At 34.5% G+C, this 17007-nt stretch overlaps 1 protein-coding gene across 3 annotated transcripts in view; it reads left to right on the plus strand.

Annotated features, from left to right (window-relative positions):
* LOC105291429 overlaps positions 1-17007 on the plus strand; it is a 73735-nt gene that overhangs the window by 13297 nt on the left and 43431 nt on the right. Inside the window, exons 2-5 of one of the 3 annotated variants that reach the window (XM_023530036.1) lie at positions 2653-2728; positions 3587-3663; positions 3768-3799; positions 3950-4079. In XM_023530036.1, the coding sequence (XP_023385804.1) occupies positions 4038-4079 (42 nt within the window). In that variant the 5' untranslated portion in view covers positions 2653-2728; positions 3587-3663; positions 3768-3799; positions 3950-4037. Of the gene's footprint in view, positions 1-2641; positions 2737-3586; positions 3664-3767; positions 3800-3949; positions 4080-17007 lie in introns of those variants that run through there. The other 2 variants (XM_023530035.1, XM_023530037.1) reach the window with 2 other exon arrangements.

Consider the following 17007-nt stretch of genomic DNA (forward strand, 5'->3'; position numbering starts at 1 on the left):
CCTCTTAAAGGGCCTGCACATAGACTCTATTGCTCCTAGACACTCATCATGGGCTCTGACACTCTATTGCTCCTAGACACTCATCATGGGCTCTGACACATACACATAGCCAATAGACATATAAAAAGATGCTCAATGTCACTAATCATCAGAGAAATGCAAATGAAAACCACAATGAGATATCACCCTATACCTGGGAGAATATCTGTAATCAATAAATCAATAGACAACAGGTGAGGATGTGCAGAAAAGGGAAGCTTTGTGCATTGTTCATGGCATTGCAAATTGGTGCAGCCATTGTGGAAAACAGTATGGAGGTTCCTCAAAAACTTAAAAATAGAACTACCTTATGACCCAGCAATTGCATATCAGAGTATTTATCTGAAGAAATCCAAAAGAGTAGTTTGAAACAATACATGTACCCCCTATGTTCATTACAGCATTATTTACAATAGCCAAGATATGGAAGCAACCAAAGTGCCCATTAACAGACAATTAGATAAAGGAATATTACTTGGCCATAAAAAAGAATGAAATCTTATCATTTGTGACAACATGGATGGACCTAGAGGATATTATGCCAAGTGAAATAAAACAGAGAAAGACAAATACCATATAATATCACTTATATGTGGAATGTAATGAACAAAATAAATGAACAAGTAAAACAGAATTATACTCATATACAGAGAACAAACTGATATTTGCCAGATGGGAGGGGGGGTCAGGAGGGTGGGTGAAAAGGGTGTAGGGGTTAAGAAATACAAGTTGATAGTTAGAAAATAGTCACAGGAATGTAAAGTACAGCATAGGGAATATAGTCAATAATATTGTAATAACTATGTATAGTGGCATGTAGGTACTAGGCTAATTGTGGTGATCACTACTTAGATTATATAAATGTCTAACCACTATGCTGTCACCTGAAACTAATATAAAATTGTGTTTAATGTCAACTGTGATTAAATTAAAAAATACAAAAATTAGGAAAATTTTATGTGTTTAAAACTAGGAAAAATAGGGAAATATTTATGTATAATGTCTACGTATATGTTTTGTGTAATTAATACTCACTAGCTTCTGATGTGAGTTAGAAAAGTCTTCTAACCAGGCATAGGAAAAGACTGAAAATAAATAAACCAAGCTAATTGATTTTATTTTTATTTTTGTCAGGTACTGGAATTATTCATAATTTCAGTACCTTTTTTGTCCATTTTCTTAAATATAGTCCAATACAAAATAAATGCTATATTAAGTGGTGAATAATGTTTTGAATAATATAAACTGCTTATTATATGCATTATATAAGAAAGTAGCACATTTTAATAGATCTTTATATAACTCCTAGTCTTTCTGTCTTATTCCCCCAGGGACAACCTGGCTTTTGTCAGAACCTCATCTTTTCTAGTTCTATATTCAGTCTTGGGTCTTTCTTATATATTCAAACCAATGTTTAAAAAGGGTAGATAATATATTTTTATGTAAATACTTTAAAATTAATTACTAATGAAACCTTTAAAGAATTTTTAAAGTTGATACTTCATTATCTCTGAGAGTTTTCTTTATATGAGCCTTACTAGCTCATCTTGTTAAAAATTCAACTCTGGGACCTTTTCTCTGATGATCAACTATTGATTTGCCTGGGGCTGCCCTGGTTTTAGCACTGAAAATCCTGCATCCCGGGAAACACCTCTGTCCAGGGCAATGTGGGACAGCAGTTAGTCATGTTAGGTTGCCTTTCCTGGGGCTACAGGGTCAGGAATTTGGTATGAGGCCCAGCAGTCTCTGTTTTTATAATCCCTCTTGGTGATTCTGATGCATGCTAATGTTGGAGAACCACTGATCCAGGGAACTATAAGGAATTTGGCATTGCTTAATGATGGGAGTATGTGATGAGGGATGAAGTTGAAGAGTAAGCAGAGACCAGGAAACGAAGACCCGTGCATGCTTTGTTAAAGAGTTTTATTCTATAGCAGATAAGTATTAACTCATGAAGTCAAGGATTTTTATTAGAGGAAATATATTTTGAGCTGGCTCTTTGTATAAATAAAACTACCAAAACTAGTTAAAATGTTCCATTTTATCTATAAGTAAAATTAAATTGTATTTTAACCAATTCTAGTTTGAAAATTAATTTAAAATTAAATGTTTAAAAAGATATTATCTTCATGTGTACTAGGTCAGACTGTGTGGTTGGGCAGAGTCTCTGAATACTGTTCCTTTTCTAGCTTCTCAAAACATGTATATGAACTTTCTGGCTCTCTATGTGTATGTTTTGGAAATAGAAAGTATTGTAATTCATCAGGTACATATTCTTTGGAAGATTTTAGGTTCAGGATTATAAATGAAGTTTATGAAATCAAGAATAATTATAGAATTGTTCTATTTTCTACTGTTTGGAAAATCATACTGAAGTAGATATCATAAAACATGAGGCCTTGAAATATACTGTGCCTTTGTTACATGTATAAGATATATTTTAAATGCTTCTTACAGCTTCTCTTATATCTTGCTTTATTTGAAGTATTAAAGCTTAAAGGTGCACAAGGCCTTTACATGTGTTTGGAAGGTAGAACCTCTTTTTCAAAGCTTCAAGTAATACCTGGACCATACATATTCATACCCATTTTTCTTTCTTTAATTTGTGTTTAGGAAATGGCTGGTTTCTTGAGGATATTGTAATCAGGGATCCCACAACAAACCGTGAATATGCCTTCTTCTGTCACAGGTTTGTAGGTATGCTTTTACAGTGAACAAACTCATTTTACATTAGTCAGTTTCAAGTCCATGTAGCCTGGAGTCGCAGATAGCTTATTCAAATATTCCTGCTTATTAATGTTTTGTTAGGTAACTTTTTTGAACATTAATTTTAGGTGCTGCTTCTTCTATTTAGAAAGATATCCATTACATTTATCATTATTCTTGATAATACATAATTAAGTCTTTCTTGGGAAATTAAGATTTTTAAAATATAGTTTCTCTTTACGTATTAGTAAGGAGAATGAAAGTCTTTGTTAAGAAGATTTACTCCTATCGAACTAGGTCCCAAATTAGGTTAAAAAATAATAAATGTACAGAATAAATGTTGCATGTGGATTTTTATACAACAGTGACATTGCTGATCCACTGTCACCAGGCCTGAATTTTCAGGTTATTTTCCCAATAATAGTGATAAATTTGCTCTTTCTTTCAATACTTTCCTGCCTCTTTCCTCAGGTGACCAATAGACATTTATGAAATAACTGACTATAGTTTGAACTCTAATTGGTACACAAAGAATAAGATAAAGTAATTGGTACAATGGGTGTAAAATCTATGACATAGGCAGGCTGATTGAATAATTCAACTGTGGATTAGGGAAAAACATATTTCAGTCTTATCTGCTAGCAGCTCTTTCTACCTCCCCTGCACTCGCATAGTCACTTTAAGCATTTCCTTTTCCATTTTCTATTTTCCTTTTACCAAATGGATACCTATGGCTTTTTTCAATTCCTATTATCCATTATTTCTGGCTTGGCTAGATAATTGCCCATGATTAATGTAAATATAAAGCCAGGATATACTTAGTATACTTTTCTTTCCACAGGTGGCTGGATCAAGAGGAAGATGATGGTAAAATTGTCAGAGAACTGTATGCCAGAGATAACACTATCATCTTTGCAAGTGAGTGTCATGTACACACATTTCTTGAAAAACTATTTTATGATGATTGAGGAAAGCATGACACTGCTGAAATTAATGATCTTTACTTTCCTTTATATCCTCAGGGCAAAAGCTAGAACATAATAGAAAAGAAACGGTGAGATTTTACTTTTGGCCTTAAATTATTTGGTACAGTGTTCAAATAGCTGTTTGATTCATTAAAACAAAACAGTTTATAAAATTTACTATGGGGTGTTTGTAATTTTCTTCTCTTTGTCTTATATTGGCTTTTTTTTTTTCTATTTAGTGGGCTGCAGAAAGCTGGAAGTTTATGAAAGGAAATACTCTTCAATTCTACAACAGGCTCACTGGAGGGTTTGTCCGTCTGCATCCAGATGGCACAATTGATGCAATTGGAGAAAAGACAGACAAATATGGTAAAATCACTGGGCAAAGCTTGTGGTGTTGTGGCAATTTTGGGAGCTGAAGGAGGGCAGACCCAGTTTAATTTATAGTGTTGTGTCTTCTTTTTCAGATGGCTTTACACCAATATTAGGCCATTTAAATAATTCACTATCTGCATTAATACAAATGATCAATAGATGACATGCTTTATATCTGGGTAGACAGTGTCATCATGTGGAACATTACATCATGAAAAACTTATATTTGATATTCTTAATTGCAGAATAAAATGTAGGCAATTAACATTAACTATTCATAAAAAGCAGCATTTGTAGCTCTTACATTGTATAGCCATTTAAGGAATTAACTTGATCTACTAAATATTGAATGCCTATTCTGTTCAAAACACCACATTAAATAATTTGAGGGCCACCGAAATAACTAAGACATTATTCTGAATTCTAGACATTCATAATATAACGAGGAAGACAAATACAAACAGCAATTCTAATAATGGTTGTTTATAACTAAGGTCATAATAAAGGTACAGAGGAAAACTAGGCAAAGAAAAACTAGATTTGATGTTTAAAATCAGCGTGTCATAAATCCATGACCTTAAAAGTTAATGAAGAAGGAGCAAACTGATAATGGTAGGCCTTTGACTATAAACCCAAACCTCCAAATCACCTTGAAATTTAGACCTTCACTATTTAAACAGAATTTGCCTACTATATCTGTGACTATAACTTTGCTGTACAGTAGTATCCTTTTATGTGATTTCACTTTCTGCAGTTTCAGTTACCTGTGGTCAACTGTGGTCTGAAAATATTAAATAGAAACTTCCAGAAATAAATAATTCATAAGTTTTAAATTGTGCACCATTCTGAGTAGCATGATGAAATCTCTCATCTTTCAGATGTGTCCTGCTTGGGATGTGAATCATCCCTTTGTCCAGCATATCCACGCTGTGTGTGCTATCTGCCCATTAGTCACTTAGCAGCCCTCTCAGTTATCAAATTGACTGTCACGTTATCACAGTACTTTTGTTCAAGTAATCCTTATTTTACTTACTAAAGGCCCGAAAGTCATTTACATAACTTTTATTACAGTATATTGTTATAATTGTTTTATTTCATTATTAGTTGTTGTTATTAATCTCTTATTGTACCTAATTGGATATACAGGAATAAACCTAGTATTTATAGGGTTTGGTACTATCTGTGATTTCAGGCATTCACTGGGGTCTCTGAATGTATCCCTATGGATAAGGGAGGAGAACTACTGTATTTTGTCAGAAACAGTTTTGTTCAGACAGCCTCCAGGATGTATTGGATGGAGATGCTAACCTATATAGCATTTCTTCAAAATGTAGCCTTCTTCATCTCATATTAGAGATCTCAGAGAATAATCCAACTTTTTTCTCTGTGAAAATATGTGGGAGTCTAAGAATACTTCCTCATAGCTTCTCTTTCTAAAATTAATATATTCCTTAGACATTTTCCTTACCTATTGGTTCCTACTTGGGATCACTTAGATTAGTCAAAATGGCCCTTCTCATCCTGTTCCCCAGGGTTCCTGCTACCAACGCTGATGCTCTTTTTCCTTATTCAGTATCATGGATTGTATTTCCAAATGTGGTTATAAAACTATTTCCCATTGTTAGGGGGAGGATGAAGTGGATAAAGGGGATCAAATATATGGTAGCTGAAGGAAACTAGACTTTGGTGGCAAATACACAAAATATACAGATGTCAAATGATAATGTACACCTGAAAATTGTATAATTGTATTAACCAATGTTACCCCAACAAGCTTAATTAAAAATTTAAAAAATGAATAAATGGAGACAATGATTTAAAAAAAAAAAACTATTTCCCATTGTTAAGTCAGAAACTGTGAAAGACAAGTTTTACCCTATTTGCAGAAAACACAAGAACAGTGAATCATAGATGAAGACCATTTATTTCTCACAGTTGTTGGTTCCCCAAGGCCCAATCCCATAATATCATGAGGTGAGGACCTGATGGTACCTAAATGTGTGGGTGGGTGCATTAAAGGAGAGGAAACTCTTATCTTATATAGGGTCGTCCATTCTTCCTTTCAGAGAAAGAGAAAGAGCAAGACAGAGAGAGAGAGAGGAGACAGTGAGAACTGTCTTTATTCTGGAATATAAGAAAATCTTCTCCACAGAAGGGAAAGGAAGGTCTTTACTTTTACTCCCCTGCGGCGGAGGGAGGGAAGGTGGGAGAGAGAGAGAATCATTCCTGACCTGCAGCCAGCACCAACTGCCAGGCATGTGAGTCCCTATGTAGACCAAACTAACTGGCAGATAATGAAAATAGAGAAATGTTTACCCTTAAGTGTTTCTTGCATCTTAATATATTAGTCCTATAATATATAAAGTAGAATGAGCAGTACTGAAAAAGGCATAGGATGATATGAGTAATTTTCTTCTATTTAGCTGACATTTTTGCAACAGGAGATCTTTTATGTGTGACAATTACTTGCAACATTATTTCCTGAAGTTAGACTCAGTGCCCCATAAATTTACATTCATGAATCAGTTTTCCCTGCCTAGAAAGTGTTGTGATGAACAATGCTGACCCATGGACATTTTTCCAGGAAAATATTTTAAGAACGTGTCTCTGAGATACATTGGCTTACAATTTTCACTCCACAAAACAATGTTGTTTTTATCACCATGCACCAGCCCTTCTATTTAGTTATCAAGCTAGTTGTGAATTTAGTTATTTCAATACTCACAGAGTTAGAATGTTCATTTCTCTGACAGCTGCTGAACCACATCTTGGCAATACTAAATGTAAAGGCATACACACAGTGTAAGGAGATCTTTGAAATACCACAGAGAGTTTCATTTTATGATTATAAGCTCTTAGGTATTAAAAATGATACTGAACCAATGTTGACAATGACAATTGACTCCAGTGTGGGATCCTAGAAATAAAGGAAGGACCAAGCAACCAACGCAATTCAGTTTTTAACTCTTAAACCTAGGTGGCTACTTTATGTCAAGGCTAGCTTTATAAATTTCCCATCTCCTCAAATCTTAGATTTACTATAAAATATAGATTCATATAGTTTTCTCATTTTATAGTAGTATTCTTTCTAGAAAAAAATTATAATCTAAATTCAGATTTATTTGACTTATATTACTAAAAGGATTAAGCATGCATTTTAAAAATGTACAGTATACCATATCAGTGGAGGCTTCTAATATGTCACATTGTCCTCTGTTTTGTCTGTAAGGATCTATGTAAATAGTTTACCAGGTTTTGTTAGTGGCTTTTTGCTTTTTGTTTTTTGGCATGTTTATTTGTTGCCATGTCAGACTAGGATATATGGAAGAAGTGACTGCATTCTTCAATGTGGAAGTTTTAAAATATTCCCATAAATTACTTCACACTGCCCTTTTCAAAAGATGGGGCCAGTTCCTCTCCCCACAAGTATGGGCTGCATTAAATGACTTTATTTTAACATATAGAATATAGTGGAAGTGTCAGCATTAAGCTGATCAAGAAGGGAAGGTTTTGGTGGTGAGATGCCCAGTTGAAAGAACGCATGAGGAGCCGACATGAGAACAAAACGGCAGGCACCGTTTATTGTGGGGAGTGCTCTTACACACTGGGGGACTGCGTGGGCTTTATATATGTCCGAGAACAATAGTAGCATTCTGCCACACATGCGTCATACAACAAGCTGAATCATGCTTACATAAGCTAGGTGCAGGTGCCCTACTACATTAATGTAACATACTAAATCCTGGGTCCTATTCCTAGCTGCAAGCCTGGATCATAGCCAGACTTGGGACCAGCCAGGCCTGGGGCCCACAGGAAGTGACTGTGCGTGACTTTTGAGACTAGGTCATAATAAGACATAGATTTCTCCTGGTGCTCTCTCTTGGATCACTCACTCTGGGGGAAGACAACTGCCGTATCATAAGGACATTCAAACAACCCAATGCAGAGTGCAGAGGCCAACTCAGCAACGGACAGAAGCCTCTTGCCAACAACCATGTGAATGAGTCATCTTGTGAGCGAATCCTCCAGTCCCAGTCAAGCCTTTTGATGGCAAGATCCTCAACCAACAACTTGAGTGTAGCCTCACGAGACAGACCCTGACCCAGAGTGACCTAGATAAGTTGCTCCTAAATTCCTGAACAACAGAAATTGTAAAGCAATAGATATTTGTTTTAAGCTGCAAAAGTTTTGGAGTAATATTTTATACAACAATAGATCACTGAAATACCAGTTTAGATACTGTTCTGTAAGAAGCTGCTCACAGTATTTTCTCACTCTGAGTACTACGATGGGCTCCACCTTCACTTCATACTGAATTATAGCCAGGAACAGAAAGGGCAGTATCTCTCCTATCTCTAATCTGAATTTTCATCTTCTTTTTTTGTTGCTGTCACTTTCATATTCTGCACAGGTGCACTGAGCAGTCCTAAATATTTAGTGCAGTTTTTCTACTGAAAAGTATAAAACATTTTTGAAACAAATTAAAGAAGACCTAAATAAATGGAAAGATATCTGTGTTCATGGATTGGAAGACTTAATATCATTAAGATGGCAATATCCTCCAAAGTAATCTATAGATGCAATACAATCCCTATCAAAACCTCACAGCCATTTCTGCAGAAATGGAAAAACTAATCCTAAATTTTATATGGAATTGCAAGGTACCCCAAATAATCAAAACAATATTGAAAAAGAAGAACAAAGTTAGAAGATTTACATTTTTTAATTTTAAGATTACTACAGAGCTTCAGTAATCAAAACAGTATGGTGCTGGCATAAAGAGATATAGATCAATGGAATGGTATTTCATACATAGATTTTTTTGAGATAGTCAGTCAAATAAAGCTATAAGAGGACACATAGAAGACGCTCAGAGAAATAAGGTTTATTATACTCACAGGTCCTAGAGATAGGAGGAATAGCTCAGGAATCCCTGTCCTGCTGGGGATGGCGTACACTGACCCTCCGGTGAGACGTGAGGCTCTCGCGCATCCTCCACACTTCTGAGACAGTTTCCTTAATGAATTGGAAGCTCCCACCTTCCCCTAAATAGCCTTTGTGCTAATCACAGGAGCACATAGCAGAATACCAAGGTGGTCAGGAGACAAGATAGGAGGGAAGGAAGACTTAGGCCATGGCCTTTATTGTGGCTTCTACAAGAAAGGTAAGGCAGGTAGGGATAGGGAGTGATTAGGATTGGCTAATTTGAATAATTTCAGTGAGTTTTGGGCTACAGAGGTGATCTCTAGTTGCTTGGTACTTGGTCCTGGATGATTAAGGCAGGAGAATATTCCCTCGTACAGGCCAGAAAGAGCAGGTATGGCTCTGGATTGGTTAATTTGCAGATCAAAGGTATGCTGTTGTCTAGGTCTCTAAGTATTGACTAGCCCAGGGAAGGCAGTCTCTCTTCTAGCCAGAAAGATTTTTAAAATGTCAAATCAATAATATACAGAAATTTTAATTGTATACAGTACAAATAGAATTGGAAGTCTAGAAATAAATGTGCATATTTATGGTCAATTGATTTTTGACAGGGGTGCCAAGGCTATTCAACTGGGGAAAGAACAGTCTCTTTAGCAAATGGTACTGGGGTACCTGGTTATCCAAATGCAAAAAAATAAAGCTATATCCTTACTTCACAACATATACAAAATTTAACTCAAAATGGACCAAAGACCTAAGTTTAAGAGCTAAAACTGTAAAACTCTTAGTAGAAAACTTAGGTATAAATCTGCACAATCTTGAAATAGTCGATGATTTCTAAGATATGACATTAAAAGCACAAGCAACAAAGAAAAATTAGATAAATTAGATATCATCAAATTAAAAACTCTTTTGCATCAAAGAATACTATCAAGAAATGACAAATTACCCTACACAATGGATGAAAATATTTGCAAATCATATATATGATAAGAACTTAGTATCCAGAATATATAAAAAACTCTTAAAATTCAACAACAAAAAGTCAACCCAACTTGTAAATGGGCAAAAAATTGAATAAATGTTTATCGAAAGAAGATAACTAGTCAACAAATACATAAAAGATATCCAGTGTCTAAGGAAAATGCAAATCAACACCACAATAAAATATCACTTCTCACCTACTAGGATGGCTATAATAAAAATAACAAAATAACAAGTGTTGGTGAGAATGTGAAGAAATTGGAACCTTCATACATTGCTAGTGGAAATATGAAATGGTTCAACTTATTTGGAAATCAGTTTAATAATTCATCAAGTTAAACATAGAATTATCATGTGACCTAGTAATTCCACTTCTAGGTATATGCCCAAGAGAATGAAAATAAAAACTTTTATATGAATGTCTGTCACTATTTATCATAGCCAAAAGATAGAAACAACCCAAATGTGCATCAGCTGATGAATGGGGAAACAAATGTGATAAATTTGTACAATGGAATATAATTCAGCCGTAAAAAGAAATGGAGTACTGATACAGCTACAACATGGATGGGCTGTGAAACATTGAGCTCTGTGAAAGAAGCCAGACACGAAAGACCACATATTGTGTGATTTCATTTATGTGAAATATTCAGAACAGGCAAATTCTAGAGTCAGGAAGTAGACTAGTGGTTGCTGGCAGGGAGGGGAGCAAGGGATAGGGATCATCTGCTTAATGGGCACAGGGTTTCTTATAGAATGGTCAAAATATTCTGAAACTAGATAGTGGTAATGGTTCCACAGCATTGTGAATGCACTACATATTAGTGAATTATATACTTTAAATGGTTAAAATAGTGAATTTTATGTTATATTATTTTACCATGATTTTTAAAAAAGAAATAATGAACCATCATCCACCATATAACAGTAGGGGTACAATTCACATTTATAATTGTTATGGATTTATAATCTATAATCTATTTTGTTTTCTAACAAAAAGGCAAAGTATTTTGAGGAAGGGACAGTCCTTTCCAATTCTCACAAAGGTAGTTATTTCACTTTGTAGTCTGGTTGAATGGTGCTTATGACAAACCAACGGACCAATTAACTGAGTGAGCTAGCAAGCAAGCAAGCAAGCAAGCAAGCAAGCAAGTAACCAACTAGCCAACCAACCAACCAACCAACCAACCAACCAACCAACCAACCAACCAACCAACATATATGCATACATAATAGGAAGATGTAAAGTGATAAACTGAGCTTTTCCTGCCAGGAATCCACAATTCACATCATGACTTGAACTAATTTTACATAAAGAGAATTAGGACTGGTGTAGGTTTTATGGAAAGTTGAGCTCTAGTGCCTTGTCCTAGTACTTTGTCCTCCCTTTTTCCTACAGGAGTGGAAGATAGGACATTCCTCTTTAAGTTCTAAGGTATTTATATGAAGAGAACACTTTGGGAGACAGTCCTCCTTGAAGACCTTTAGGGATAGTAAAGTCTCCCTCCTCTCCCCAAAGAATATTTGTTTTCTCTTTAAGGTAATAAAGATAATGCCTCCCTGTGGGCAAAGGTTGGGCAGTTTCATTAGCAACCCTTAACATGATTGAGAGTTTCCAAAACTTAGAATTTCTCAGCTGTCACCCAGAGCTACTGCGTATGTAGCATTTATCTAGTCCTACTCTTCATTGTCCTATGGGTCTTGGGATCAGAGGAACTGATACAAACCTGCAGCTTCTGCTACCTGATGTGCTAGGTCTAATACACTAAGTTCATTTGGGCTTGCTGTGTCCTTACTGACTGAATTTATAGAAATATGTCTAGATGACTTATCAGCTGCCTGCTGCTTAGAGACTGATGTCTCATGTCTTCTTCTAAGCTAGCTGTTTGTTGAATGGCTATAGAAGAGAGTTGATCATAGGACCACTGGATCATAGAGAAGGACTATAGGAAGAAAGAGTAGGAATAGTCAGAGATTGACTTGAGCTGCTAATTTCTGAGGCATGGATTCCTGGGTTTCCAGTGATTTTAGACCAGGCCCAAATGGAAGATGTAAGCAGGTGCCACCTGGCCACCCCAAATGGCTGCCCAGTGCAAAAAGGCCTTTCTCTGATAGGATTCCCCAATAGCAGGAGGCTGCTGATGGCATTACATGAATGCTAACCTAGTGTGACACAAGCACGAGCCACTATTTTGCCTTCTGCGTTGTTGGATGGAAAGATGGTGATGGTCAGCAGAGGAGGGCCTGCAGTTTTGCCTTCATGGTAATTCACATGGCACTTTACCACTGGCAATAAATTACCTACTAATCTTACCTGCCATGTGAAAATGAAAGCGACAGAGGAACTAGAAGAGATAAAACAGACCATGCTTTTGTCCCTTCTGAGTAGCTTTTAGCAGCTTTATCTGAATTGAGGATGAGAGGAGCTTTGAGATTTCAGACAATGACCGTCTTAATACTCAAACCTTAGCACAAAATATTTATCAGAGAGGTAGGATTCATGGTTTTTCTTTTAAATTGACTTCAAATAATTTTATTGTTCCAAAAGAAATGCTGAAGAAAATTTTGTTAAAATTACATTAAATCTATATATTACCTTGGAAGAAATGGATATATATTTTTTTTTACAGTATTCAGTCTTTTAGGGATCTGTCCTTATCTATTCATTCAGGACTTCATTTATATAAATTTTTCTCTCCACATAGGTAATACATTGTCTTGTTAGTATTATTCCAAGCCTTTTGATTGCTATTGTAAATAAACCCATTTTCTATTATAAATCTAACATATATAAATATATAGAAATCTATAGTTTTTATATTTTTCAGTATTTATTAAGTGCCTACTGTATGTCAGGTGCTGATCTAGATACATATTTAGCTTGAATCTTACCACTTTACTAATTAATTTAAAGAGTTTTTTCAGGTTTTACAAATAAAATTTATCTACTAATTCCTAATAGTTTTATCTATTGTTTTGATTTCAAGCACTTTTCCACTGGCAAGACCATCCTTAAGAAAGTGAAGTAATATTGGTAATATTGGCATTCTTATTGTGTAATTAATTTTAATAGGATGTATTTATTGTTTATTGAGAGTTGAGTATTTGAAGAAGTCCTGTATATAGAATCAATTAAGAAATAAGATACAGAATACATACAAATAGAAATCAAAATCTCAACTTTATTCTTGATGGAGTCAAGTGGGATACTGTCTCTATATCTGAGCTCACGGGCGTTCTAACTCTTCTCAGAATGAGACAAGGTTATCTCCCCAAGCACAGGCAGCATTAAATAATCACAGGCTTCCCTGTGGGGACTGCCTCTTACAGTGACAGAGAGCACAACAGAAAAGACCTCCTGGAAAAGTCACCTCTCTGAGAATAGAAGGGACCTAAGCTGGAATACCTAACTCCTTTCGATGTCATCAAATGGTTGTGCCCTATTTCCTCCTATGCAGTAGAAGGGAGTATGAGAGTCAGCACAGAGAAACTAGGTTCCTACTTAAGTACTTTTCCTTTAGAGTGATAAGAAAGTAATTTATATCTAATTTTACTAAGAACCATATTAAAAATATTTAAAAATGAAAAAATGAGTTAAATTATACTACATTTCTCTTTGGCATCTATTGGATTCATAATATACTTTCTCATATTGGACTTAGAGTTAATTTATGTTACTTGAATAAATATATTTTCTTAAACTAATCTTTCCATTCTTATACTAAACTCTGCTTACTTATGATGGATAGCTCTTTAACTGTAATTTAAATGAGATTTATAATTTTTTTCTTTTTTCAGAAATTATAAATCTTGTTCACATGAGAGATTTATTAAATGCATATGTGCAGATGCACACACATGCACAGTCACATACACTTAAGTATTATTATGTGCTAGATGCTGGTCTAGATTTTGTGCCTGCTTAGTGTTTACATTCTTATGAGATTGGTCTATTTTAGGAGCAGTGGGGAGCCTTTGCAATTTTTGGTTTTACTTATTCTTTTACTTCTTAGATTTATTGAGATGTAATGGCCATTAACATTGTATAACTTTAGGTATATGATGTGATACTTCGATAAATGTATATATTGCAAAATAATTACCAGAATAAGGTTAGTTAAACATCTATCACTTTATAGAATTACAATTTTTTTTATGAGAACATTTAATATCTACTCTCTTAGCATCTTTCAAGTATATAATGTGGTATTGTTAATTATAATCTCTATGATGTGTATTGGATCCTCAGAACTCATTCATCTTAAAATTGAAAGAGCCTATTTTTCAATTGGAAGTCAACATCTCCTCATCATCCCCCCCACCATTTCTCAGCCCTAGCAACCACTATTCTACTCTCTGTTTCCATGAGCTTGGGTTTTTTGATTGATTAACTCTTTGATTGATTGATTGATTCCACATATAAGCGAGATCATATAGTATTTGACTTTCTCTGCCGACTTTCTTTACTAGCATAATTCCCTTGAAGTCCATCCACGTCACAAATGGCAGAATTTTTTTTTTAGCTGAATAATATTCATCTTTCTCTCTCTCTCTCCCCTCCCCCTTCCTCCCTCTCTTTCTCTCTCTCTTTCATATATATATATACACACACATATGCACACACACATATATATACATATATATAAACCTATATCTTTATTACATTTCTTTATCCATTCATTCATCGATGGACACTAAGTTATTTCTATTTCCTGGGTTTTGTGAATAATGCTTCAGTCAACACAAGAGTGCAGATATCTTTTCGAGATAATGATTTCATATCCTTTGGGTATATACCCAGATGTAGGAATGCTAGATCACATGATAGTTCTATTTTTGATTTTTTAAGGAACCTCCATAGTGTTTGCCTTAGTAGTTGTACCAGTTTACTTTTCCACCAACAGTATACCAGGCTTCTCTCTCCTCCACAAGCTTGCCAGCATTTATTGCTTCTCTTTTTGATAATAGTTATTCTACAGCTGTGAGGTGATATCTCATTGTGGTTTTGATTTGCATTTCCCTAATGATTAGTGACATTGAACACCTTTTAAATAACCATTGGCCATTCGTATGTCTTCAGAAAAATATTTATTGAAGTGCTCTGCACATTTTTAAATTGGATTTTTATGCCTCTTTATTTTATTTTATTTTTTTGCTATTGAGTTGTATGAGTTCCTTGTATAATTTGGAGATAAACCCCTTATCAGACATATGGTTTGAAAATATTTTCTCCCATTCAGTACGTTGCCTTTTCATTTTGTGGATTGTTTCCTTTGTTGTGCAGAAGCTTTTTAATTTGATGTAGTCCCACTTGTTGATTTTTGCTTTTTGTTGCTTGTTCTTTTGGTGTCATATCCAAAAAATCATTGCCAAGACGCATGTCAAGGAGCTATTTCCCTAGTGTTCTTTGAGGAGTTTTATGGTTTCAGGTCATATGTTTAATTTTAATTTCTTAATCCATTTAAAGTTAATTTTTATAAGTTGTGTAAGATAAGTGTCCAATTTCTTTCTTTTGCATGTGGATATCCAGTTTCTCAACATTATTTGTAGAAATAGAAGAGACTGTTCTTTCTCCATTTGATATTCTTGACTCCCTTGTCAAATATTAGTTGACTATGTTTGTGTGGGTTTATTTCTAAACTATGTTTTGTTCCATGGGTTTATATGTTATTATGCCAATACCATACTGTTTTGATTACTATAGTTTTGTAGTATAGTTTAAAATCAGGAAGTATGATGTTCTTTCTCAAGATTACTTTGGCTATTCAGGGTCTTTTGTGGTTCCAGACACATTTTAGGATTTTTTTTTCTGTAAAAAATGCCTTTCAAATTTTGATAGGGATTATATTGACTCCATAATGGCTTTGGGAAGTATGGACATTTTAATAATATTAACTCTTCTGATTCATGTTCATGGGATAACTTTCCATTTATTTGTGTCTTCTTTAATTTCCTTCATCAATGTCTTATAGTTTTTGGTGTGTAGATCTTTCACTTTCTTGGTTAAATTTATTCCTAGGTATTTTATTGTTTTTGATGCTATTATAAATGGAATGTTCTTTATTTCTCTTAGATACTTTACTGTTACTATATAGAAACTCAAGTTATTTTTGTATGTTGTTTATATATCCTGCAACTTTACTGAATTCTTTTATTAGTTCTAACAAATTTTTATGGAGACTTTAGGATTTTCTATGTAGAAAATAATATCTTAAAACAGAGATAGTTTTACTTCTTTCTTTTTGGTTTTGATGCCTTTTTATTTCTTGCCTAATTGCTCAGGCTAGGACTTCCAGTACTATGTCGAATAGGAGAGGTGATAGTTGGTACCCTTGCCTTTATCCTGATCTTAGAAGGAAAGCTTTCAATCTTTCACCATTGGGTATGATGTTACCTGAAGGCTTGTCTTATATGGCCTTTATTATGTTGTTGTATGTTCCTTCTATACCCACTTCGTCGAGAGTTTATATCATGAAAGTATGTTGAATTTTGTCACATGCTTTTTCTGCATCTATTGAGATGATCATATGATTTTTGTCTTTCATTCTATTAATGTAGTGTATCACATTTCTTGATTTGCATATTTTTAACCATCCTTGAATATTAAAGATAGATTCCACTTGATCATGGTGTATAATCTTTTTAATGTGCTTTCGAATTTGGTTTGCTAGTATTTTATTGAGGATTTTTGTATCTATATTCATTAGGGATATTGGCCTGTAGTTTTGTTTTCTCGTCACTTCCTTATCTGGCTTTGGTATCAGAGTAATCCTGGCCTAGTAAAATGAGTTTTGGAGTTTTTTTCTTCAATTTTTTTGGAAAAGTTTGAGAAAGATTGATATTAATTCTTTAAATGTTTGGTAGATTTTACCTGTGAAGGCATCTGGTCCTGAGTTTTGTTGTTGCTACTGCTGCTGTGGGAGTTTTTTAATTACTAATTTAATCTGTTTACTTGTTATTGGTCTGTTTAGATTTTCTATTTTTTCATGATTCAGTCTTGGTAGAGTGTATGTTT

The sequence above is a fragment of the Pteropus vampyrus genome, unplaced genomic scaffold (genome assembly GCF_000151845.1).
Source record: "Pteropus vampyrus isolate Shadow unplaced genomic scaffold, Pvam_2.0 Scaffold45, whole genome shotgun sequence".
Classification (NCBI taxonomy): Eukaryota; Metazoa; Chordata; class Mammalia; order Chiroptera; family Pteropodidae; genus Pteropus; species Pteropus vampyrus.